We start from the raw sequence: 27,986 nt of genomic DNA on the forward strand, positions 1-27,986 counted from the left end.
ATTCGTTGAAAAGATCTTATTAGGGTAATGTCGCCTATTTGCGTTCACCTACATATTCCCGTCTGAACGACGATTCACTACAAAAACAATTGAAAATACTTAGAGGAGCATATCACCAATATACTTGTACATATTGTATTCATAGAAATTTATTCATTACTTCTTTTAGTTTTGTAAGTGTGTCGGTAATCGGTATACTTATTGTTCTCTGTGTGCTTACCATGAGTTCACGTTAGGTGTGCTCGCTAGCGACTGCGTAAAAAAATGACAATAAATGTATGACATAGTGTGCAGCGCCCCTAGCGGCTACTTTCAAGAAATAAAATCTTCATAGATTTTTGACGTACTCGCTAGCGAGCACACCTAACGTAAACTCATGGTAAGCACACTGCTTTAAAATTGTAATCCGTTTGGTGATCGCAAACAGGTGACCTGGTCTTGTACGGTGGATTTATCACAAGTGCTCATTTGGTAGATAAAACATTCTGGATGTTTCTAATAATAATATGATATACAATGATATGTAGATAATATAAGTTATGATTTACCTATAAAGATGCCACTTCAAAACTCTGTCCCTGGTTTGGGACAAAAGATGACTACTTAAAATTAATATGCCTAGAACTAAGTAATATGTTCGAGAGCGGACTTCGTAAACTAATTTATATTAACATTAGGTATGTAACACTAAAATAAATTGGCAAAACATAATATTATATTTAATTTAAATTCGAAATATTTTCTTAAGTACCTATAAACTGGCTGTTGTCTATAGATTTTTATAAGTAAATAAGTATACAATTTATTAATAATATTTTTATTACTTAATAAATATTTTAATAACTATTACTCATAATAGTTTATACACACATATTGTGTTCAAAAAACTGTAAACATAATTTTAAAATATTAATTAACAATTAAACAAAGAACAATTATTCGATTAAAACTATCACAGGATGTTCTGAGCTAAAAGACGATTATAATCGTGATAACGTTACAAAACAAATTGGAAAAAATCTCTTTATTTTTTAACAATCAATTTTGAACACTTTAATTAAAGAAAATGACACTAATGTAATGAAAGTTAAGAAAATATATGATGAAAACGAAATACAATCTAAATCTTAACGCTAATTTCTGAGCTCAATAAAAAACTGTATTCAATATCATTTATGTACACGCCAATGAATTTCAATACGCTACGACGAACATCTATAAATTGCATCGCGCTAACATAAAATACACTAATTTATAGCTTAAACATGTTACTTGCCGTATTAGTAATTATGTATTTGTAAGTATTCATAATAGAAGGCAATACTGCATTAAGGTAGAATAAGTTATATCCCCATGTATTGTGCAAAGTATGCATTTCACACTCTTTTGGCATATAAACAAAATAAATGAAAAGATTAAAATACTCAACATAATTCGTTTTAAACCTAATATTCTCTAGTGGACAACTAACTTTATCGCGACCAGTGTGATATCACACATAGCACATACCAGCCAACGACAATTTGTACAAAAAGTCACACAAAAGACTATTGGCGACATCACACGATATTCCGCGGTTTCACCTGACATTTCTAGCTATACGAGTATGACACTTGTCCCGTATTAATACAAGGTTTTAATGATTTTTTCGATGCAGATAAGACAAAAGTCTGGATACCAAAATGGTTGGTGGTTGGTACCCTGTTATTCATTGGTAAGATTTAATTATCATAGTTTAGACTTAGAAACACCATTCTTACTGAATTATACAACAACTTATCAAACGTATTCTTACTATTACACAAAATTAAATCTCATAAATTGAAACCCAATACTTAAGGTATGGTAAAACAATAAAAAGACACATACAAAAAACCACTATGCATTTTGTAAAAAAAACATTACGGCTGACAATACTTTTGGTATTTTTGAATGCAATTTGTAGGTATCTATTATGTATGAAACGATCATCACAAACCCAATCATTTATTAATCGCTATTATAAAAAAATGTCACGAACATTTTCATGGCGCCTACTATTAGCCGTAATGCTTCCATTAAAACAAAAACAAACATTCAAACAAGTGTAATCACATGCAACTACAATAAATAAGTCTTGCTAGAGGAACTGTAACTCATACATTCATTATTTACAGTTCAGTGCTCGTTGCACCACGCAACCACTTCTGGAACAATATTAAGTTTTTAACCGCTACAGCGTTCTACTTTACCTAAACATGACCTAAACTCGTTGCGATTTACGTGGGAACTAACGCACCAGATAGGTAGACCAGTAGGTTCCCGAATACAGCGACAGTGACCAGCACCAGGCTGTAATTGCTGCTTGTAGCTTTGTCTGGTAGCCCACACTCGTGGCCCCGGTACTCCAGGCAAAAGTTCTGGAAATGGAAATTTAGATTATAAACAAAATAAGGCTAATAACTCTACTTACAGACTTCAAGAGTTTGTAGAACGACGGTAAACACTCAATTCTAACTCAAGGGAATTTAAGCCTGTTTGATTGAATTTCAGTAGATCAATCAATATCGAAATACTGAAGTGTCCGTAGATTCATACTTGAGAGATGTTTTATAAGGGCTAGGTCTATATTTTATGTAAAAAAGAAAATCATAATACTAGTTTGAACAAAGAGATGACGAAACTAGCGAGTAAAACATACATTATTTTAGATACGTACTTAAATTATCCGTTATAGGTATTCCATAATAGAATTCTAGCATATTTACTATTTGGTAGCCCATATTAATAATGTAATAGTTAGTATTTTTTTGGTTTAATTAATTTACATTGAAATAATGTGTCAGTGTTCGTAGTAATTAACTATTTTTCGCAGTAGGTACTATTTGATTAAATAATTTCAGTTAATAAATTAAACAAGTTAATGTATTTATTTAAAACGAAGTATATTCCCGCACTTTAATAAAAATATGTTGCCATTTAATCGACTTTTATTACATGTTTCGACAGCCAAAAATATGTGACCAGAATACACAGTATTATTTTTTAATTCACCTCGTAATTGATTCACGAGGAAATTCCGAATGGAACAAAAGTGGGGCTTTTGTTCTAGGGTTCATCGATGCGGAATTACTATTATGAAAGAATGACTTCATTATTTTTCGTTAAATGATAAACTTACGGAACACTTTATATTAGATTCATTGAATTTTCTTAAAAGGGTACGTATTATCATAAGAAATATTTGCTCACTGCTTTGAAGGAGATTTTTAATATGAATAACTTCAACGCATATTCTATATTCATTATTCTTAACAACATTTATTCCAAGAGTTTAAATTAACTTGAAAGTAAAGCCGTCTTACATGTTTTCTTTATTTTCGAATACCTGAAAACTGTAATCTACTCATAATTAAATTTGTTAGAAAACGTGGCATTTTATTTTTGCGCGGACTTAAGATTTTGCCTTATAATGTCGTCAATCTCAACTTACAGGAAAATGTCATTCATTATCTTATCAATAGATTCATCAGGCCGTGCCGAGAAGCCGTTCAAGTCTTTTTGTACTGTTTAAATCTATTTACGTATTTTATCTATCTTCCTCTTCTATTATGTTATCATTTTATCTTACCATCTTCTTTTATGGTGTACGTGGTACAGTTAGCGACTAATAGTTCGCGACACCCAAAGTTTCAGACTTGATGAACTACCATGACTGTCTGAAATGGTTCAATCGGACTAACTCAAGTTGATCATGACCTTTGATTCTTTTTTTCAGAAAATCAGGTTAGTTCAAGCTTGAAATATCTAAACCAAACCGCGCTAAAATACAGACATGATTTTACACTAAGTATGTGTGTCCTATGGGATTCAATCGAACCCAGAACCTACGAGTCGATAGTAACACTAGAAAGAAGGCCAAAACTCGATTAAAGCAATTTGTGCTAGATTACATTTGATTACTGAAAAGTATAAAAGGAAAGCTACCCAGAATTAATGAATTAAGAAGACGATACGGCTTTAAGAATCATAGACACAATCCATGACAGACTTTTTGTGATACGTATCATGGAGTATTGCGGTAATACCTTACCTTGATAATATTGGAAGCCATTCGTTTCAGGAACGCACTGGTGAAGAGGGCAGCGTCGTCGCCACACGAGCTCTGCACGGTTTGCTCGGAGCACCTCAAGTACTCTTGGAATGAACTGGAAATACAAAATATGTATCAAACACTGACAACTTTATTATTAAAACTTACTGTTGGTTTATGGAGATTATGATTTATTTACTATCCATATATTATACCTATTTATCTCATTTCATCTCATCACATAATCATTACGAGCATGTTAGTTAGATAACTTCATAATTCCATTCCAATTATAGTTGTGCGACAAGATGGAAGATGTAACTAGTAACTTTATGGAATTGTATAATTACCAAAAAGCTTTATCTAATCACTAGCGGCCGCCCGCGACTTCGTACGCGTGGACCTCGTTTTACTCCATTAGGGGTGGAGTTTCGTAAAATCCTCTCTTAGTATCTATAGCGCATACATTTTAAATTTCAACTCTCTTACTTTAAACACATAGGACTTTCATAATATTTTATAAACTTCCAACCCTCCTTTTATCTCCTTAGCCCTCGTAGTTGATTTCTAATGATACATTTTCAGTATATGTACCACCACCACCACCATTTCAGCCATAGGACGTCCACTGCTGAACATAGGCCTCCCCCATTGCTTTCCATGTTGATCGATTGGAAGCGGCCTGCGTCCAGCGCTTCCCTTTACGATGTCGTCGGTCCACCTTGTAGGTGGAAGTCCCACGCTACGTTTTCCGGTACGTGGCCTCCATTCCAGAACCATTCTGCCCCATCGGCCATCAGTTCTGCGTACTATGTGCCCTGCCCATTGCCACTTAACTTCAGCTTGCTAATCCGTCGGGCTATGTCAGCGACTTTGGTTCGCTTACGGATCTCCTCATTTCTGATTCGATCTCGCAAAGAAACACCAAGCATATCCCTCTCCATAGCACGCTGTGCAACTGAGCTTCTGTATAAGGCCTATAGTGAGAGGCCACGTTTCCGAGCCATAAGTTATCACTGGTAACACACATTGGTTATACACTCTAGTCTTCAGGGATTGAGGTATTTTGGACGAAAAGATGTTGCGTAGTTTCCCGAACGCTGCCCAGCCGAGTTGGATTCGACGATTGACCTCCTTCTCGAAATTGGACCTACCTATCTGGATCGTTTGTCCGAGGTAGACATACCTACTTGTCGACGAAACTGGGTAGGGCGCTACATGGACATTCGACATAAGCTTCGTTTTGTCCATGTTCATCCTCAGGCCTACCTGTTGGGAAAATCGATTAAGGTCTTCGAGCATTGTGCCAAGATCTTCCAACGATTCTAGCATGACCACAATCGTCGGCAAACCGATGTGTACACAGTACCACAGTGTACCGAATAGTATATGTACACCTCCACAATATCTAGAGATCATAGTGAGCATACATTTAATTTTTAACTTTCAAGTCTCTTACTTTAAAAACCGAGGACTGCAATACAAAATTCTAACCCCCTTTTTAACTCCCATAAGGGTTGAGTTTTGCAAAATTTCGTCTTAGTGACTACCTACGTTCTAAAAGGAGGTGTATTACTTACAGCTTACAACGACAATTTAGTGTCCTTTGAATTTGTTCTGTGCCTTTGATCACCCACGGATACGATGTCCTGGGTGAGCCAAGTAGACTCTAGTTAAATTATTAAGTATTTTAGTGTCCTTTGATCATCTACAAACAAATCACTCCTCCTCTGAATAGTCACATGTCCAATTGTTGTACTACATAATATTTTGTTTTGTAACCTTTTTGATATTTTCTAAAAACAGCAATAAACAAATTGGACATGTATGTGACAATTCAGAGGTATGATTTATTTATAGGTGATCAAAGAACACTAAAAAATCATTTAACTGGAGTCCACTTTGATCATCTTGGTGATCAAAGCCAGGTGATCAAAGTGGAATAGATAGACCATTAACCCCTATGAGAACTCTTTTGAGACTTGTAGTTTCCGAGACTTCGTGATGAGTGAGTCACTTAGTCATTCAATGACCTTTCTTTCTACTAAAATTATACGTACCTATAGTAATTATCATTAAAATCAAATAAGTAAGTAGGTACCTACCAACCGGGACCAAAATTACGGGACCCTATTTTTTTTCCAAAATAAAATTTAGCCTATGTTACTCGTGAGTTATGTAGCTTTCGAATGGTGAAAGAATTTTTAAAATCGGTCCAGTAGTTTTTAAGTCTATCCATTACAACTAAACAAACAAACAAAGTTTTCCTCTTTATAATATTATTATTAAGTGTAGACATAAGCTCTGTATATTTTATGTTAAAGATTGTTTTAACAACAACAATGGTACGATTGAATTTGATTTCCTATCAAAACATCAGGTTTTAAAATCGGGACTTACAAAATAACTTCAACTGTAACTTTATTGATCCACTGCAGTATGTTGTCATTCATAATTATCATTGTAATCGTTCATTTTACATTGAGCTGATGGTGATCAATTGAGCCACGTCAGTTGCAATGGAGGCTCATAAAGTCACATTTACAAGAGTTATTACAGCTGCCCACATGATAAAAGAACTTTATTGAATTTTGTTGCATACTCGCCAGCACCTCAAAAGGTACATGTTTGTTGAAAAATGGCACCTATTAATAACTACTTAAATGTCAGAGTACAATTAGCTTGATGTGCTGTCGCTCGTAGTACCTACTAAACCTTAAAGTTTTATGAATGTAAAGTGGATGAGTCGTTGGATATTGGAATAATTTTAACCTTTCAAAATCAACTTTAATACCTATGCTTTATTGAATGAATCTTTAGCACATGTTCAAACTTCAAAATTTGAATCTTGTAATGATTAACATCATAACAGCAGACTGTTACATAGAAAAAATATTTTGTACCGAAAAATGTAAATTAACGTTATTTTTCTCGTATAATTTAACTATTTTCATCTTATAAGTACCTACAACAGCTCAAACACTGAATCCATTTTATAATCATATAGTAGCTTTCATTTACTAAATTGGCCTACGGATAGAATAGGCTTCGAGCTTAATTGTGAAATTAAAGTTTGTTTCTGTAGTTACAAATAGCAATTTGTGCCAGAGCTCGTGTTTTTTCCGTGGAAAATAACTGCGTTTTTGTTCATCTTTCCATTGTGTCAGTGCTTGGGCAGCGATGTATGAATCCTGTGATAGTGCACGAATATTTTTAACTAGGGACTGACCAATGCACGAACGTTAACAATGCAAATAAAATTTATTTCAGAACAGAGAAACGTTTTGTAAATACCGCGACAGTTTAATGGTTAATGAAAGAGATAACGAAACACCGACACAGTTTGTGCTTCCTTGTAAATGAAATCGTTTATTAGAAACAGGAGCAAAATAATAGTTAAGCTCTGTGGAGTGTAGACCCTCGCGTTTAGGGTTTCAATTTGCGAAACATTCTATAGAATCCATAGATTTAGTGACTGTCTATTCTCCTATTTCATTGTTCATTAACAATAATTGACTCTATCATAATGCCACAAAGGTTATATTTAAGGGATAGTTTCAAATTTTCGATTCGTTCTATGGTAGATGATATAACATTTAATGCAGGTTCCTCAATGGTTTTTGTTAACTTGAGGGACAATGCTAGTCATCAGACCCTAATAGTACTGATCCGACCCTCATCTTAGATTGAAGTTTGAAATCTGAACTCAAAACAATTAAGGAAGTACGAGTGATAAAGCTTGAAGGTAAATTAATTATGACATAACAGTTTCCGATATTTTTTTAAGCACAAGAACCATTCATAATGATATTGTTTCTCATCTGACGTTGATGAGCAGAGTAATAAATATCAAAAAGTTTTTACAGAATACAGAAGACTTTTCCATCGTCCAATGACAGTAATAAATTGCGTACGTTTTTGCTGCGGGTGATCTACTGGAGTGGAGAGGATTAGCCGCAGAATGGATGCTTCGGATATAATATAATTAAGTATGGCTAAATTACAAAATCAATTGCTAAGAACACGGATAAGGGAGTCATTAACACGCCGCGAGAGCCTTAAGTGCGTCTTCTTAATCTGATAGAATTTACGCAGAATCTTAAACAGGGCTTGATGGCTAAAATGAGGGCAAAATGAAGCTTGAATCTTCTGAATGGGAACCCAAACGATGCTAAAGTGGACGGCTTCCAAGTATTTATGCTAACCAATAGAATTAACGGATACAATAAGGAATCCACTTATGTAAATCGAGTTGCAAGACTGAGATGAATTGTATTCAGTGGGCCCTAAAAATTTTGGACGCGCAATCAAGTTTCTATTAAATTATTACACTTTGATAAGCCCGAGTGAACATTCAAGAAATTGGCAAAATTTAAACGCGGAAATAATAATGAAGTTATTATAATTCCACGTAGCTGTGTAGATAGCTCTGGTAGTCAATCTTCAGACGAGTAATTAGCGCCGGAAAGCCGGTTCGATTTGTTGAATATTTTATTAACGAGGACTATTCAATATTCAAGACTTTGCCCAAGTCTTTTGAGTAGCACCTCTCTGTACTCTGGAGGATCTTCCGATGAATTCTCCTCCATGACAGTTTAATTTGCGGAACTCAAATTGGAAGACACTCATACTAAGTGGACGATTGCTAAATAGTTGGAAATGTTAATTGAATTCGTTAACGAAGGTGGCCTAACATTAATAATTTAAATCATAATTTAGAAGACATTTTGAAATACCATCGCAATAATTGTTTATTGAAATCAGAGAGTGTCGAATATTTAAATGTACAATCAGTTTGATAAATTAATTGTTACGTTAATTGGTGGTCTGGACATTTAAATACTTAATGTACGAATTTGATTACAAATAAATTCGACCAAATTTATTGTGAACAAATATTACATTAAAGTAGTAATGATTAATGATATAAAGCTTAAAAATTATGCCTGTTAGATGCGATGAATTACCAGAACTAGGGTTTGTTTGTTTGCTCAGAGTTACAAATTATAATATGTATAGATATTGCCCACCATATAGATATAACTCTTCAACACGTGTACTCGAGTATGGCTATAAGCAGAGAATAGACGACGTTTAGCGGTACTGTTACTGACAGTGCCGATAATTAGATCCCATATTAATTATTATGTAGATTATGGTATACAATAAACATAGAATATCAGGATGAAATATTGCGCCTAAATGATTCTGCATTGCACAGAATAATGAAAATCGTTTGTTAGTGCACCCATTGGAGGTGAGGACACTAGCTTCATCACTCATACGGATAAGATGTTTCATGACATTCCCTGCGATGAAAGGCTTGTCCTGTAGGTCTGGATGCGAGCCGCTATAAGCGGTTATCACGCCATTTTATCGATATTGCCTAAACATTTTGACGTCGATAAAGTATATCACGGCGCGCATCCTACTGTTGAGTGCAAACTCTTCCGCTAAATTGTCGGAAATCATTAAGAATCAGTTTTATTAGTCATGCTTAGTTAAGTCCCCACATATTAATTACCTGCTGCAATTTCCGTAGCAGGCAGGTATGCGTATGAATGAAGCTGTGGTTATGTTAGCGAATATGTTACTAATTAGGCTATTAAAAAGTTTTACAAATTTTACTTACCAACAAACAGTGCGCAGATAATCTTCGTGACTCGCCGAGTTATCATGATCAGTTTGATACTGCTCTGTCTTGTGAGAATCGCTGAGAGTGGTCAGCGTCACTTCGTATCGCTTGCTGCATTTCTCATACTCTGGCCTGACGTGCTTCACGCAAGTAGCATGCTTCAAGTACTCGTCCTGGTACTTCCCGCGGGTACACAAGTCCTGCACCACGTCAGTAATGCCAGAATATATCCGCCTGAACACGACTTGCTCGTGCTTCTCCATACAGACGGTCGTGTAATTGTCTATGCATCTTATCCCGGAGCGCAGTTCACTGCAACAAGACGCAAACATTATTATCCTACGCTCAGGTTAAGTCGCCATTTGTCTTGACGTTGTCTCTTTGCAGGCAATGGATTTTCCGAAAGTTACGTTTGTAACTAAGTAAATGTATGACGTAACCGTCGTCTAATTTATATTTTTCAGTGATACATCAGTCTGATATTGTCGGAATCTTTGATGTTTTAACGTGTCATGCCCATCAATTTTGATCACATGATTCCATAATGATAAGCGTGATAAGAATTGGCATAAATTCGATAAAATGACACGAATAAATATCGGAAAGGAAATAAAAACAGTGAGCGAGTCCTCATTTACATTCAGTCAGGGAATGCTTTACATACCAACGATTCTATTCACATCGCAAAGTGGTTGTGAGATTGGACTGAATGGTTTAATCAGGATTTAGGTACATTGAGTTATTTATTGAGTTGTGTTGATGTTCCGCCTAAAATTTCACAATGTTCTTTTTGGAAGCGACTCAATGATAGACATTCGTATCTACTGTGTGACGATTTCAATAATCTAACTTCTTAATAATGACGCTTCTTTTATGAATAAACCATTCATTTTGCGTGTTCAACATCGTAACGACAAATGACAAGTTGATTAATATTAACATAGCTGTGATCAAATTGATAGTTACTTTGAATTTCATTAACTTTTTAAGTCGATTACTTAATGTGACTTTTACTGAAAATATGCTTCAAACACGTACAATTTTGGAGGAGATTTTCCTAACATATTTTCGTTAAACTGGTTAAGTTTGATGGCTGAATAGTTCCAACAAAAGTCCCAAATTGAGGAGAACTAACTGCGGAATCTTTCCGCTCAACTTCTCAGCCGCTGAGACGCCTCGATCAAACTTATGAGACGTTGTGAACTTAGAAAGTGGTAATGGGCTAAGAGGGTGCTTCATACCCAATTGGTTCGGCAATGAGATTTGTAATTTGATAAACGATACAAAATTATAAAGACATATTGGTAAACCGACAGACAACAGCAGGTCAATCTAAACACTTTGTCATCATAATTAAGTAGTTGTAATGGAGCCGTTTTGCTACAAGAATGTATAAAATATGTAGTCTGATGCTCTCAAGAAAGAAAAATTTTAGTAAAACTTTTTACGTAAAACTACGCGAATACATTTAATATCAGCGCCATTTATATCACTGTTAATTAGGGGAAAGTAGTACGAGATGATCCCCTTAAGCGGGAATCGCTGTAAAATACATATTTTTCAAGGTAAACCAAAAATAAAGACGATTACTACTAGTATATTTATCTATCCAACTTTCCTTACACTCAAAACCAGAAATTAATTGAGGTTTCATTAAAATATTTCATTTTTTGCAAAACCTTACAAAGTGATCATCTTGTACACCCCTGTGGGTAAGATGGTCCCCCAGGTAGGGGTAAGATGATCCCTATGATTCTGTTCTATGATCTATTCTTTTCTGGTTATATTCCTTTCGGAGTACCTAATTATGCGAACAAATCGTTAAAAAGTTAGAAAAGAAAAACATTTACGAATTAAATAACGAAAATAACTGATTCTTTCTTAGTACCTGCTAAAAAGCGTTTAAATAATTGAAACGCTTTTTGGCTGGAGCTGTGTTGAATATATCACAAATAAATTCACCTGCTTCATCACCCTCTACCCCAGCACATGCTTTATGGCCCCATTTTCCACATGCATAACATTTTATCCATCCTTCACCCTTGGTATCGCTTGAAAACTTTTCTGTTCAGTACAGCCACTCAGTATCATCTCCTTCAGACTCAGGTGAGTTATATGAAGTTCTCTTTCTTTTATTTCACTTCCCTTTACCTACTCCATTGACTTTTTTGCTTTAATTCCCAGGGATCATCTCGTACATATAGGAAGGGATCATCTTGACCCAAGTCCCACTTTTTGTTAAATATTTGCTAAAATAATCTACAAGTACGCGGCTACGTTTTTATGGCCAAAATATTAAAATTAAACATAACAGAAAGCCTAACGACAACAGTAATTACATTTAACATTGTTTGAATAAAAGTAACATAAGCTCAAAGTCATGCCTATTTTAGATCAGAAGTACACAATTTTTCTTTTCTCTCGTCAAATTCGATGTATCGCTCACGCTACCATTACGATTTGACTGAGGCGGGGATGTGTCCAGAGGTATGTTTTACCAGTGAAAGAAACTAAATGACGTTAGTGGTTTCAGCACAATCGCGAAAGATCATCTTACCCCAGGGGATCAACTCGTACTACTTTCCCCTACTGCTTTCGTCTCTATGGTTCGACCTTTTCAACAAACCGAGACCCTTTAATCTTACCTACTGATTAGTCATTTCTGTTTGCCTATTTTAAATCATTTATACAGGGTTAAAGGTGCCTTTTCACGATTATATTAAAAAATGTTCCTGGCTGTTCCATAGAAAAAGTTGCTGCAAGCTCAAAAAGCAGCATATTTATCGCAGATTTTTGTTGACCACCTTATTCCTATAGTAAAAGTACCTAGTAATGAGCAGAACCCTTCCTGAAAATTTAGCAACTGTTTTGAAAGTAGCCCAATCAACGTTTATATTGTAATAATTATAAGTGGTACAATAAGTGGATAATTAAGTTAATTGGAAGAGGCATGAATTTAAATAAGTACCTATTTTAGCTGATAATTTTAGGCTGTTAACTGAAACAAGAAAAACTTAAAATTACGTCTTTCTAAGGTTCTCAAGCCATTTCAGAATAGAATATTACATAGTACGAAATTGAGTTAAATAAATAAATAAATAAATAAAAGTTACATTTTATATCTACCTGACTACATTTTTGCTAAACTATCCCTTGAACTGTTATGTACTCTTACAAATAGGTATATGATACATAGTTAATTTGCTTCTACTTATAAGACAAACAAATAACTTACTTAATCATATTCACGGAATCGCTGTGGGAGTACGAGTATACTAAACTGTACTTCACTTTTAGATATTTACAATCAAAATGTTCCTTCGCTGAATGAAAGTTTGCTAACCAAAGTAGCGTGGGAGTTTGCCGCTAGGGATGCCATCTCTAAAATTTGACAACTGGGATAAGACACGTGAAAATCACGTATTTTAGAGCCCAAAACCCGGGCATGTCAACATGTTTTTTTAAAACTTAATAGTGTCGGCCTAAGACTAGAAATTTTTAACCCGGACTACAAATGAAACCCCGCCCGGACGCACCCTGGATGCCTTCTGAACTAGGAAATTCCGGGAAAACCCGGACGGATGGCAGCCCTATGCCGCCCAACTTTACGGCTCCAAGCCTCCAATGAAACAAATAACCAAGTTGTATCCCATATGTTTTACCGCAAAATGCAAGTTTCGCTCACTTAATCAATATTTATATTTTAATAAATACTCGTACTGAACAAGCGAGGTCGTTGGAGTAATTGAATACATACAAATGTTATGTACTTTGTTTACATCATGTGTTACATGTGTAATGCTGAAAGGAAATTTAAGACATTTGGGATACGGAATGTTGTCTCATACCTACACTTATCTAAGCATCATTATCATCATAGGTTATTGAAAGTTATCCAATAGGTACATAATTGAATTAACTAAATTAAAAAACCAACCAAATTGAGAACCTCCTCCGTTAAAAATAGCACGTATTTATAAATAACAGGCTATTCTTGTCCGAAGGTACAGGTACAGTTAATAAAAAAAACAATTGAAGGTCAATTGGATTCAAATTCTAAATTTAAAATTCCTAATTCCTGTAATTAGTTATTTTTGCCATAAAAATACGTGAGCAACTCGTGCGTAGGTAATGTAAAAGCAAAAACGCAATAAGTTTTTACATAATCTGTTTGTGTTACAAAAATGAAACTTACACACAACTTTTGTCTAATTCCTCTTGTGTGAGTGCGAACGATATCTCTCTCGAGCTCAGCACGGGGAGGGCCATGGAACACCTTTGCAAGAGATCTTCTTGCTGGTTGCATCGCTCCTTGATAGCATCTGTGGACAAACAAGTTTTTTATTTTTATTAAAATCAAGGCAAAGACATACATAATTATTATTTAGACACTTACGAGATCTACACGAGTAAGACCTTCATTTGTTATTACGTTAAATTTTACTAGATATTAATTTCAGATTAAAATTCTTCCTACGTATGAGTCCATTTTGAATTTTCCAAAACAATTTGAAACTTATCAGCGATTACAAGTTCAATTCTTACTAACTGGTAAATAAATAATTAGACCGATTTAGATCGTTATAACATTTATTTTCATGTGCAGTTTACGTGATTATTCTTTTTTTTTATTCTTTACATTATTATCTAGTACCTAATATACCTACTTAGGAGTCTTTGAGTATACTTATCATAATTTGGGCTGAGGGATGGCACTTCAGAAGCATCGTATCATCTTGAGTAAGTATTACCATCGTCATACTTCAAACATCAATAGGCTTTACTTAGAAGGCTACGGTTCAATAAATGAGTTGCCAAAAGCCTACTACTCCAAGAGGTATTGGACATAATACGCTAAAATATCTAAATTGGGTAGCGAAACGATAAGTGTCTAATCTTGTTAATTGCCCTTCAATTAATCAATCGCCCAAATCAAAACAATTAAAAATAAGTGGCGAAAATATTAATTTTAAAAGCCTTGATAGTCCAAATAAATTGTTTATTTAGGTATGTTGTTGTGTTTTCTATAACCCTGCATAGGCTACCTGCTTAGTCCAATCAATTGACTCTATCTATAATTTTAAAATTCATCAAATTGATTCCGAGAATGTATGAAAATGTAACAAATAATGAAAGTCAAGTTATTTTCAGATTTAGATGGCGTGAATTACCTACTGTTATTTCTCCCATAAGGTTACTACAACCTATTTACATAAAACAGCATTGAAAATCTAATTTCAGCTGCGTATTTTTTTCAATTGTTTTCGGTGTGACGAATAGTTTACCTTACCTACTAAATTAAAACGTTGTAATGAAGATGTTAGTTTTTATGAAAAATATGCTAAAATTCCATTACTAACTACAATGATTAATGAGGAAACATCTCTTCCAAACTCTTGTCAACAAGGTCATTCTCTTGAAAATAAAGTTAAATTCTTGCGTTCAAACGTCGGTTACTGGCACAACGCAATAAAATTTGCAGAAAAAGAAATAAAGTAAGGTTTGACGCACACTCTCTCGATGGTTATCGGCGACTAAACATTTGTGCACACAACGCGTCACTGCTCGCGGGTGGCGACAGCGGTCGTGTTCACGTGGTCGGCACGCGCGATCAGCTGTTCGTCCACATGCGATGAGATCACGAGACAAATCCGACCGATAAGTGGTATCCGATCCGCGGAATTATCCGTTAATTGGATGTTGGAACTTTTTAAGGTTTTCTCTCGTCTTTTAATAGGAGTTTATTGGAGGTCGATCCTTTTGTTGAAGGAAAAATATTTTTTTAGCAAAACACTATATTCAGTTTTGATTTTTTACAATCGTAGCTACGAATCTTGACTAGGAAAAATATAACCCTTTTAATCTAAGATCGAAAATTTCTTTGTATCTTAATGAGTTATTATTTAAAAGTTATTATTCTTAAAATTATAGTGGAGGAGGCTCATAGTCCAGCAGTGGGCTGTAAAAGGCTGTTGATGATGATGATTCTTAAAATTTGAATTAAATTACATTGATTAAATATGACTAGACTTCACAATTTTCTTTCATAATAAAAGTATACAATTGTGATATTTACAGGTATAGCAAGTTTACTGTTGTTATTAATTTACCAATTAACTCCACCTACAGAAGTAAATATTTTTTTTAAATAAGTAATGAACAGTGTTTTATTAACTCAACATCTAAAATCATTAATCCATCCTTTGAAAGAAATAAAGTAGAGCGTAGAAAAATATTTTAAAAAAAGTTTTTGAAATAAATAGAATACAACTCAAGATAACACAAGAATACCTACAAGATTTTTTTTTTAATTAGAAGATTGACTTAATTCATAATCTTAAAAAAGCAAAATACGCGGATCCGATCTGCCACACGACGACAACAGCTGCTATCATCGAATGCCGTGTGCATCCTGATAAACAGGTAGTTATTTTTAACAGTGCCGTTCTCAGAACCATGCATTCCGAAGCTGTGGTGGGGTGACGAGCCCACCACGCCGCTCGACGCCATTGGTCGAAAGACATCGTACGATCTCTGCGAGTGTATGAGTGCTGTACGAATAAACCACACACTCTCACTCAATCGAAGCATAATCTAGCGCCAATATACAGAGCATGTTTGAGACAATTCACTGATTTGATTGCTCCAAGCCATAGGAAGTCGGTACTTCTTACTTCGCCTTGACACAATGACGCTGCGTGCCTCTGCTTCATTTGTTTTGATTGATCGTTAACCTTTTACTGAATAAACAACTAAGTATGTAATGAACTGTCTGCGTCAGCAATTAGGATCGAATGTTTACGTTTAGAGACAGGTATTTATCTATATGTATAATTCCAGAAAATATACATTCATCAGTATCTGACTTAGCACAACATTGAAATTCGTTTCAGCACGTGAGTTTTATTAGCTTTATATGAATAGCTTCGGGCTGTTTTCACTTGTCAATATAGTCATGAATATCTGTAATCTCCAACGGAACAAAATGTATTTACATTTAACCAGCATTTGCTTTTTCATTAGTTCTCCCACCCAAAGCGGCAGTTACCATTTATCAATTCATAAGCGCGTTCGCAGTTGGCATAAATTCCAACAAGGTCTAGTTTAGTTAGTCGCAAATAGAATTTTCGAGATGCTGCTGGTAAATGTCTAGAATATTTCACACTTAGCATTAATATTGTAGTGTTTAGCAACAGTTTTCTGGTTTGGAAATTTTCCTTTTTATGTTGCTCTTAGTTTTAGGCTAAATCGAAAACTTTTTCTATTGTTTCTTCTTGGTGATTTCTTATTTTGTAAACACTAACTGCATTTCTAAGTTTGACTAACGTTGCCAAGACAGCGTTGTTACTGATGAGATTTCTTACTGTACAATCCTATTTTTTGTTATATCACTGTTCAGGAAATCTGGCTGGTGAGCTCGTGAGTAATGTCTATGTCTAATCTAATGAACCATTCTTTTCCGTTTCTTTCGAACAATTTCTCCTGGCCCGGGAAAGTTGCAACAATAGCTATCTTCAAATAAAAAGTAGGTAATTTTAAATAGGTTGAGCTTGAGAGTATTCGAGTAGAAAACGATTAAGAGACAATAGCAGAAAATAATGCTAAATGTCGAGTAAATCGAAAGGCCAATGAGTTTGCGAATAACATTATAAGGATTCATGGTTGTATTTTTAGAGGCGACAATATTATACTGTTAATTCCTCTCTCCATCAATTTAGATAAACCAACATTTCTGTTATTACTCAGTATCATTATTTACGAGAATAATCCTTCATTATTATGAATGATTAGTGCCAGTGCACTAACGAACGCGGGGTTAGATTAGACCAAACGAGTATCGGTGTCACTGGGCATAAAGCCATTATACTGTCGATTACGTGCTACAAACAGTATCGAGTAACAAAAAACACGATGGTCGATGCAGTATGCCTCTAAATACGGTTTCTTTGACACCAAATTCATGAATTTTCTTCAAATATTCTCATAAAAAAATATATACGTTTTAAGTCACTAAAAAAACACATAATACGATGATCTACATTTTAGTGGCATCTTTAAAACGCTCTCTGGTTACCAAAGTTTATCATACGTAGGTAAAGGTCACATAAAAATACTGCTTTCAAGTTCTGCAAGACCTAATGTAAACAACTATTATTCTTTTGAAAAAGAGTTATTTTCTGATAAAATGTCTTGCACTCTTCCTTTTGAAGTAAAACATTATGTTAAATCCACGCTATCTCTCTATTTCTGCAGCTCCATACAGACGTTGACATGGAGTCAAACGGAGACCCTGATTGCAACAGGCCGCCTAATGAACAAGAACAAAACGAACATGACGTGTGTGCAGTCTCGGCGGATATTTTGACATCAAGCTGGCTGCTTCAAAAATAATTCGGGGTATTCTCGGCTTTTGGCAGCGTTTTATCGGTCACAGAAGGTGACGAAAATTGTTTCAGGTTAAAAAAGTGGCAGTGACGTAGGTACATACGTTTGTCCGTGTTTTGGGCATAGGATCCGAAGTCATGTATGCAAATGGTAATGCCTACATAATGACAACTGTGTTTTACTTATTCATTCTGTGAATGTTGAAAGTTATAGAAGAAAGTCAATAAATGAAAAGCATGATATTAACCGCCGCGTCGATCTTTTTAGGTGTCATAGGTGTCCATTTTAGGTTTGGGGACCATTTTACATATTCTTATCCTTCTACTCCTGCCCACATTTCAGATCATTAACTGGTCGAGTTCCGTTAAAACACATGTTATCCCTTGTAAATGTTACATGATTAAAGGAAAATACGTTTTGGCTTGTGTTTAAAAGGGAATACCAGTATATTAAGCTGACTTTAAACAAATAATAAAACGGCGTCAAACACTCGACATCACCATACCATTAGAATACCTTTATCCAGACCAATTCTCTGAAAGTATTCTGTTTTAAAACCTTTTTACGCCAAACCCTATTTAATTGAAAAGGGTCTAATTGTTTTTATTAAAATGGACCTACGTAATATTACATGGACCAAAAATATTTTATTTCAGGTTTCATTCTGTTTTTACAAGCTTTTTATTACTTTCACATGTCTGGTGTCTGTCGTCAAATCTTGCAACTTAAAATTGACCCACTTCCCGGTTTCCTATTGAGCTGAAATTTTGCATACATGTGTAAGTCCGATGACAATGCAATATTATGGTACCATTGAGCTGGTCTGATGATAAAGTCGGAAGGTGGCCATAGGAACTCCTAAACAAAACGGCGGAAACTCATCGAGTTTGGGTTCGTTGGATTTGTCTTTTCGAGCACTTTAGTGTTAGATAACGTCCAGGGTCCTGAGATTATGATATAACTAAAAAGTGTAAAATAAAATTATAATAAAAATAAACTTTTTTAAAAACAAGCTTTTATTCTGAATTTCGAAAGCTTGTAGCGCAAACAGAGAAAAAGAGGAATAAATTCCATGCGCGATACAAACTTTCGAAATTCAGAATAAAAGCTTGTTTTTAAAAAAGTTTATTAATAATGGTTTGAAAGATATTGGAGCAGTTTATGTTTCAGTTATCGTCATAAATTCTTCAGGCTAGAATTGTAATTATGTGATTGTTTGGTATTTGGTACCTAGTTTTTTACGGTTGAATACAAATATATAATTTTTAGTGCTTAAAATACATCAAACGCATATTTTAACTATAATATAGTATACCTTTATTTGATGATAATAAAGGTGATATTAAGGCCATAATTGATACTGAATATTTACTTATTGATTCCAATAAAACCGCCTTGCGTCCGCACATTCACTGATGAAACAAAAACAGGTATGGCAAGGTCAGGCAGCAGCAAGCTTAGCGACGCGCTCAATTTGCACTTATATGACAGTTTTTATCATAAAGCCCAAACACCTTTGTAGAGTATGCATGACGGAACAGGTGCTATCAAAAGCATTTAAACTTTATGGGGACATCAAATGTAAAGAATTTTTAGCGTTTTTACGGTATTTTTTGGCTGAAAATTCTTAGTACGGCAGTTTGGATGGAATAAATAACTAACTTAATAGATAATGACAAAATTAAAGATTTACTTTACGAAAACGATAGTCGCGGGCGCCTTCTATCTAGGTCTAGGTACTAAAAATAAAATTATTAATGTAAACAGCGCTAGGTAAGGTCAACAGAAAACTTGAACTGAAATCGTTTGAAGTTTTCTCCGCATTATTCAGGTAGAAAACGAGACAATAAATGTAATAGTAGGTACGCTTATACTTATATTATTTTGTTTTTGAAACACAAAAATATAAAACAAAATTGCCCACCATTACATTTTAATCTGCAAACAAATTTCCCGTGACCCTTAATCGGCCACAACATTAAAGTACTGTCGCATTAATTAAAACATGAAACCATTTTCATTGTGATGCTTCAAGCGTTGCCTTGGTGCATTAATACTGTAGGTACCTACGTTTCTTTTGTTTTTCTGAATAAAAGTATTAAATAGTCATCTGTTTTAATAATTCCGAGAAAGAAACAAATTAATTTAAACCTTACAGATATCAATTTAAAAACGTCAAAACTTTAATTTAAAATGAACCTTCAAAATGGAATTTTCGATCTAACAATTTGTCATAAAGACCAACTTTGTGACAATCTAAATTCTAAGGTTAATTTGAAATTAAAATATAACCCAGTTCTACGTCGAAATGGAAGTTCAGGGACTGAATAAATACTAATACTATGTTATGGGCAATATAAGTACATTAAAGTAACAAGTAACATTAAATCTTTATTGAAAGAAATTGCTTTCATCATAAAAATAAACGTTTACATCGAATCATTCGGATGAATATTTTATTATTGCCGTATTTTTGATCGCGGGATGCGCGTTTGATTATTCAAAGGACGCGCGATAAAGACTTCCTGCGACAGACGCGGGCAAAGCCGCGGGCAAATGCTATTTCTAAATAATCCCCTGAGTTTTTCAGGAATACCAGAAACATTATTTTTATCATTGCATAAGTACCTAAACAAAAAGAAAGAGACAAAACAAGACACTATAAAAGCTTAAACATCAGATTGTATTCTTCTAACAAGTTTCAAGCTTGAATTTCATAACTCTTCTTTCGCAGAATATTCAAAATAAAGTTCACAGAAGTTTCCCGCAATAAATCTCCCAAATGGCGTGATTCAATCAAATTTGTCAGCTTTATCTCTCTATCTAGGCCCGGGGGTTAGAACTGTCAATTGCGGAGGTTATCAAACTTAGTTTTGGATTTCCACAACTTTAGTATCACGTTAGTTGTTTGAATTTCGCCGCCCGACTATCAGTTTTATCAGAAAGTTGGTATCTTTCCTCAAAAATAAATAAATTACTCACTGAACAAAAGTAAATAAAGTAAATGCTTCTGAAGCGTGATAAATCGTAAATGAGAGCATACAACGTTATTTAAACAAACGTAAGACTAAGCACGTGTTTAGCTGAGTAAGGTTTCATTCGAATACATAAAATGGGGGGCGTTTAAAGGACTTTTCAATTAAATATTATTGTAATTTTGCTGTCTCACGTCATGTCTCTTATGTATGAAGTCTAATAATAAAGCTTTTATTAAAAATCTCTGCGGAGAAGGAATGCAGTTTATTAAAAGTAGAGTTCGATGTTAAAATGTTTAAATGAGAGTTAGAGCAACATTGATATTCATTCGCCTTCATTTCCCGCTTCTTATTCAAAATACATAATTTCCTCATTCAGACTTTAGTCGTTGATCATTCTATTCGGAGCGTTGGCAATGTTTTTTTACTTTGATCTTGGCCTTTATAGCACGGACTTGTACCTAGTAGGATTGCAGTTACTTTGTAGCATCAAATGCATTGATTTTTGAAAGAAAGAAAGAAAGAAAAATATTTTTGTGATTTGATTGCATCAAATCTGCGGATTAGCTATTTAAGGCGTTTAACATATTACTTACCGGAATAAAATCAATAAGTAGGTGTTAAAAGGCTGTGGAGTATATTTCTGAGAGATAGCTAGGCCAGCTGGTAGTGATTATATGCAAGAAGTAATTTAAGAAAACACTCCAAAAGGGCAAAAGCAGTATAATTTGCTCAAGACATAAAACTAGACCGCACAAGAGACAGTAAAAAAGCAACTTCAAAACCAAAAACAATATTAAAAAAGTAAAAATCCATAAATATTATCAAAAAAGGATTCCTGGCCAAACTGCCAGCAACAGTAGGTATATAAATCACAATCTAATTAATTGTGATTTCACTAAAACGATACACTAGCTACTTAATTATAATTTGCTTTACTAAACCATACTATTAACGAGGTATTAAATTAATAAATAAACACGTTAAACGTTCTAAAAACGGTATTATTGCTTTAAACGATTTAAAAACGAATAACAGTTTTAATTGATTAATTGTTTAGCTCAATTAAAACGATAAAATAAAGCTTGTAATTATTACGTTACCTAATAATTTTATCATAAGCATTGATTGCTATATTATTATTACGTTCAATTTAAGGAAGTTTCCCTACTTAATAATAACGATAACCTTATCATCATGAATCACACTAAAGACTGGGGTATATTATAAAGGCTCAGACGTACGCTAGTCTGTTGTTATCTAGTTAGGTCTTATTTACTACAATGTCTACTTTATCAATGTTTGCAATTTTGATACTAACCATACCTAAGTAGTCGTCAAATAATGTGATAGAATTCTCTCAAAATGGTTACACAATAAAATAATTTTGTTAGTAACGCTAGCTGGGAAATCAATTGCGTCAAAATCCCAATTAAATAGGAAACAAAACAACGCACGTCATAAATCATGGTGCCATTTTAATTGGTGAAAAGCAAATACAGTAAGTACGAATATTCAGTGTTCATAATTTAAAAAACCTTTACGTCGAAAGTTAAATGAAAAAGTTACTAGCCCCATAAAACGCTGCTCTTGTTTAGCGAGAACAAAAGATTTATCACCAATATCCCAATGTTTTGCGAAGACGTAACGAAAAATGGGCGAGATGTCCCCAATAACGAGTCTATGGTCGGCCCTAGGGACGGGCACATAAAACCGGAATGATCGCGAGCAAATCGGCCATTTTAGTGATGTCTCAACGCTTGCGCACGGTCATTTGTCATCGCAGTCGGATGGGATAACTTTTTGTACGGACCGCTGACTCCATCCCAACTTTTGTAAGGAAATCGAGCCTCATTATCGCGTCCGACACTAATGCGATCTTTACTGTTGCCACTAATCATCTCATTTGCGCATTTAAACTCGAGGGGAGTTTAAGTTACGACGAAAGGATGAAATGGGTCATCATAATCGAAAAAAACGATATCTCTTTCAAATAACTTTATTGGGTATTAGCTCAGAATCACATCACGTGTCACATAATAATAAATCTAAAATGTAGATTTAAAAAATGTTTAAATATTAACTTATTAAGAAACACGCGCATATTTTTATTCATAATAACAGTTGTTACATACATTAAAATTAATTATAGTCTATAGACGTTCACATCACAGGTGATCTTAAATTTCGATTAAAAACATAGTTTGTCGCTGATTTGTCTGTTCATGCTCCAAAAAAAATTAAGGTCACAAAAATCATAAGTATTCAAAAGATAAAACACTTGACCGAATTGACTTTAGCGAACTTTCAAAGACGCAATTTTATTGCTGATAATCTAGATTCAATCTATACGAACCACAACGGCGCCAGCCATCAAAAAATATTTTATCTCTTTATCAACTAGAAGATTGATATTAGAGATTGCTATTTTTTATCTAGATGTAATAAGTTTATTACACTACGTAATTTATTGTAAAACACTCAACAAGAGTAAATATTCTCCTGCTCTTTGTAGGTAATCGGTTGAAAATACAATCCGATTAAAACATGAATTGCATGTTAGCCTATTAGCGACATAATGATGAATGTAAAAATAACCACAGCGCACATATGCGTCCATATTATATTTATATATTGCAGATTTTGTTCGGGAATATTTAAGCCGCCTCCTGCGGCCAATAAATTTGGATAAAACAATTTCATCCGACTGGAATCGCACCCCAAACTATGCGGCTTACCTCATAAATCCTGATTACCCCTCGGCTGAAAGAATGAATCAATAGATTATCGCCAATAATGTTTATTGAACAAATATCTACGGGCATATTCTCTGAAGGAAATAGGCCTTTTGTAATTGGAGATTGCGCTCTTTCAGGAAGGTTCGGCCTACAAGGAATGTGAAGGAAGGATACAATTTGCAAAGATGCGCAAATTAGATATAATAAATACACTGGACAGTTTTCTATTTCTACTTCTTTTCTGTGTGGTTTTCTAAAAACGGAGGTCTGATACGAATTTAGTACAAATACTCGATTTTTCTAGTAAAACGGACAAGTTTGTTATTGCTGATATTGACATATTTTCCTCAAAGAGCTCCAAGATTTTTCAGTTAGTGCACTGTTACAAACAGTTTTTTAAAAAGAGCTTAGTAGTGAAAAAACAATTACTGATAAACATTTAGAAATTTGTTTTAGGCTACATTTTTTCAAGATTGATGATACGTCCAGGAAAAAATCAAAGTACAAGATGACAACAAAATATTTACCAAAAACAAATCAATCAATCAAGATTTGAGCAATTCGATTTCTGAATGTGAAATCAGAAAGACTGAGTAAGTTTCTAATTTTTCATTTCAGATAATATGGCCCAGATTTGGGCAAGAATGTTGTTATTCAATTCATTAAGTTAATGAAACCCATAATAGTCAATTATGGTAGCTATTTATTGCTCTTAAGTGCTACTTACGTGACCATTATAATTTTACGGTTCACATGCAACGTTAATACTGTCACAGACTTCGTGTGCATTAACTCAGTTATATGTTCGCCGCAATGGTTAAGCTTTGATATTGCTATTATTCAATTTCTATGCTAATGAGAATTAAAAGGAAAGTTTAATATTGCTCTTTTCTTAACATTACTGAGGTCTGATTTTTCAATCGTTGGATAACTTTTAACTGAGGAATAAGTTGGGCACATTGACAGTTTCAGTATGGGAAATATGTCAAAATGACAAGTTTATTCTTCAAATAAAAGTTAACTGACGATTGAAAAATCGGCCCTAAAAAAACTAAAAGTACTTATTTATTCTTTTACGGCAACTCGCTAAAGAGTTTGTTAAAGAGGGAAACAATATTAAAACATAACTGCTTTACGTTATGACCGTGGAATTCCCGATGCCTGAATATTTATGTTTTCCATATTTATGTGCTCGAAATTGTGGGACTCTTTCATAACAAAAGTTCCAATAACTCAGTTACAATGTCATTCGCAAATGTATGCAAAAAGGTGCGATGTTAAATGCAACATAAAATATGTGTAGGTATTATGAAAAAATGTTATGAACTTTGATAAGAAGAACACCTCATAATAATGGTTACTGACTGATGTGTCTTCCGGCTTATTAACCCACCATAAGTATTTTATTCAAGAGCCACTTCAATTTTGGTGCAAACTTGATATTATTATTTACGATACTATCTGTGCATGTAGTTTGGCAAACAGATTTGAAAATCACTTATCTACGCGATAATAACCTTTTTAATATAAACAAACACTAAATGCATTTTGTCAATTATATTGTCCTTTATTATGGTTCAAAGTAAATATTATAATACATATTACATAGTGGTTTTTACCAACCAAATTTACGATAGGAAATTAAAACATTTCCCGTTACTTTCGCGGGAATGAATCGAACAGATATTAAATTTAATGCTGTGGTTGAATGAGTACTCCAGTGCATTTCAAATGGGTCATCATCGATATTCATCACAGAGCTATTGAATCAAATAGGGCCATAATTGAACACGCCGTGGTGGCTCGGCGCTGGGCGACCGCGGAAAAACTCTGGGCGTTTTAAAGTGATGAATAACGGACGCGATACATTTTTAATGCGACAAAATTATTTTTCGCACGTAATAAATTTTCATTCTGACGCGGTAAATGGCGAATAGTTATACTCGTATGTTCACATAGACAGCTGCGTGTAAAATGCATAATCAAAGTTTTAGGAGTAATAAGAATTTTATATGCTAATATCAAGTTATGGCTGGTATTTGAAGTGCAGCGCTAACCAAATTTATATTCTAATATCATAAATCTTTGCTCCATTTTTTTAAATTATAATTTTTGTCTGCGCGTTAAACCGCAGTTTTGATAGGTATGAACACGTAGAGAGAAATTGGATCTAGAAAAAAGAGTTTACAAAAAACTTAAAAGATGAAATTTTCCTTGATAACTCCTATGAACTTCATCATTTACCTGTCCCTGTGACAGATTTCAATCTCGTGAGCGTCAGAAGTCAAGTTGGTACCTAGGTAGTTAAAATATAATGCTGAGAGATCCATGTTGTAAGTAAACTACCAAGTCTAATCATAAAGCTAAGTATACCTGCTCATTAATTTAAAGAGTATAATTACATACAACACAGTTAAGAGATAAATCTCTTATATCACCGGTTACAGTTACGGTTCATATACTTTCAGTGTTGTACAGTATCGTTCTTATGTAATCACAGTGGTAAAATGCGGTTTCTCGGTCTATTCTCAGTCTAACCTTTGAAAAAGTTGTTATTGTCGCATGCTCGTGTTTACGATACACCGTGCGTTTTTCCGAATATAACATCAATGAGGAGCAACGTCAGCCGTGGGCGCTTGGCCCGACGCCCGGATGCCACGCCTCGAGCTATAAACAACACGTAAATAAAACGGTCAAGAGCGAATTTCATTCTAGAATACGGTAATTGATACCTATCGGTAATCGACCTCTTATAGCAAAATGTAGATAACACCACGTTGGGCTGCAAAGTTTGGATACTTGGAAGGGTGCCTAATTCACATTTTCTAGTTTGGAGCCCGACTCCAAGTAGTCTTTTGTTAATATTTGTGGGTCGGGCACATTTTTAAGCTAGTATATTGAATAAAAAGATTTGTGGCCAGTTATTTACTAAACTAACTATTCTTTATAAACTTATTTGGATTGTTTATTTTCAACTAATTGTTTTGTTATTTTGGTAAGGTATTGTTATTTAAATCTTATCTACTTTGTCCTAAAATGTAGTCAGCATTCGTGTCTGGCAGTACCCTGATAACATAATGTAAAGTTATTGAGACTTTGTAAACATTAATGTATTATACCACATGTGACGTGATGACATCAAGAGCCAATGATTTATTATAGTACGCACAGGTTGAAGCCAGTTTTAAAAAAAAAAGCCGATGTATTTAAAGGACACACCTGGAAATTTTCCGGCGCTGGTGAACCTAGAGAATTGATATTGTATTATTTTTGCACGTGCGTATGTAAACAAAATGTAAAACTTATTCGGGGGTTAAGAAACAGTAGGTAGGTAGGTATTTTAACGAAAAATAATTCATTTAGAATGAATGAAACACCAATAAACGCCCGCGCATAGTTACAATAATGTTAAACTTTCATCCAACAACAACCGTCGACTGTGTTTTATAGCCAATAACGTATCATGAATTTATTCCTCGTAATTCTCGTAAACGCGACCACCTTGGCCGACAGTGCATATAGTTTTATCTTTATAAACTTGTAGGTGCACTCACTTACTTCCACGTGCAACGTCTTGGGCTTACTTACTACCGACCGCGAGCTTGAATTCTGCGTTAACCTTGGTTTTCATTAGAGTATATTCATGCTAATATTTGAACGGAAAAATTGTACAAACAGTGCAAAAAAATAAAGTTTGTATAGGTACAAGTTTTTATATAGGTAAATTATGCAAGTTTTAATTTTACATTTATCTTTATACTTTTTTACCTACGCTGAAGGTATTCGTTAAAGTTTTATTAAAGTTATTTTAAATATACATTATTATTTAATAAAGTTTTTCATAAATAAAATAGTACACCTCTTAAGAAAAGTGAATAATTTTTTACTTACCACATAGATTCACGAAAAATATTACAACAAAACCAGAAACCAGGAATTTACACATCTTCGCAACACTTAACACTTTCTTCGGCTAAAAATTCTTAAAAATCTATTACTTTTACACAAGATATAATCTAAGTTAGTTTTTTAGTTAATTACATCACTACAAACTAGTGTCTTACACTTTGCATTAAAGCAAAAACTTTTTAATTTCGTGTTCGAACACGTACACAAAGTTCTTGCAAGGAGACGTCTACTCCTCTCTACACGTTCGAATCAACTAGTTTTGAAAATGAACG

At 34.2% G+C, this 27,986-nt stretch overlaps 1 protein-coding gene across 2 annotated transcripts; it reads right to left on the minus strand.

Moving 5' to 3' along the window:
- Positions 1 to 27,986, minus strand: LOC114354348 (uncharacterized). Of its 2 annotated transcripts, none has more exons than XM_028306684.1 (5): positions 27,697 to 27,986; positions 13,903 to 14,029; positions 9,705 to 10,019; positions 4,073 to 4,187; positions 1 to 2,399 (listed from the first exon to the last, which is right to left on the minus strand). In XM_028306684.1, the coding sequence occupies exons 1-5, from the start codon at positions 27,749 to 27,751 to the stop codon at positions 2,259 to 2,261; spliced, it is 753 nt and encodes a 250-aa protein (XP_028162485.1). In that variant the 5' UTR covers positions 27,752 to 27,986; the 3' UTR covers positions 1 to 2,258. The 2 variants fall into 2 exon arrangements, with proteins under 2 accessions (XP_028162485.1, XP_028162486.1); XM_028306685.1 differs by lacking the exon at positions 27,697 to 27,986 and adding an exon at positions 15,071 to 15,204.

This window comes from Ostrinia furnacalis, unplaced genomic scaffold, assembly GCF_004193835.3.
Source record: "Ostrinia furnacalis isolate ACB-3 unplaced genomic scaffold, ASM419383v2 OfSCF2046, whole genome shotgun sequence".
Taxonomy (NCBI): Eukaryota; Metazoa; Arthropoda; class Insecta; order Lepidoptera; family Crambidae; genus Ostrinia; species Ostrinia furnacalis.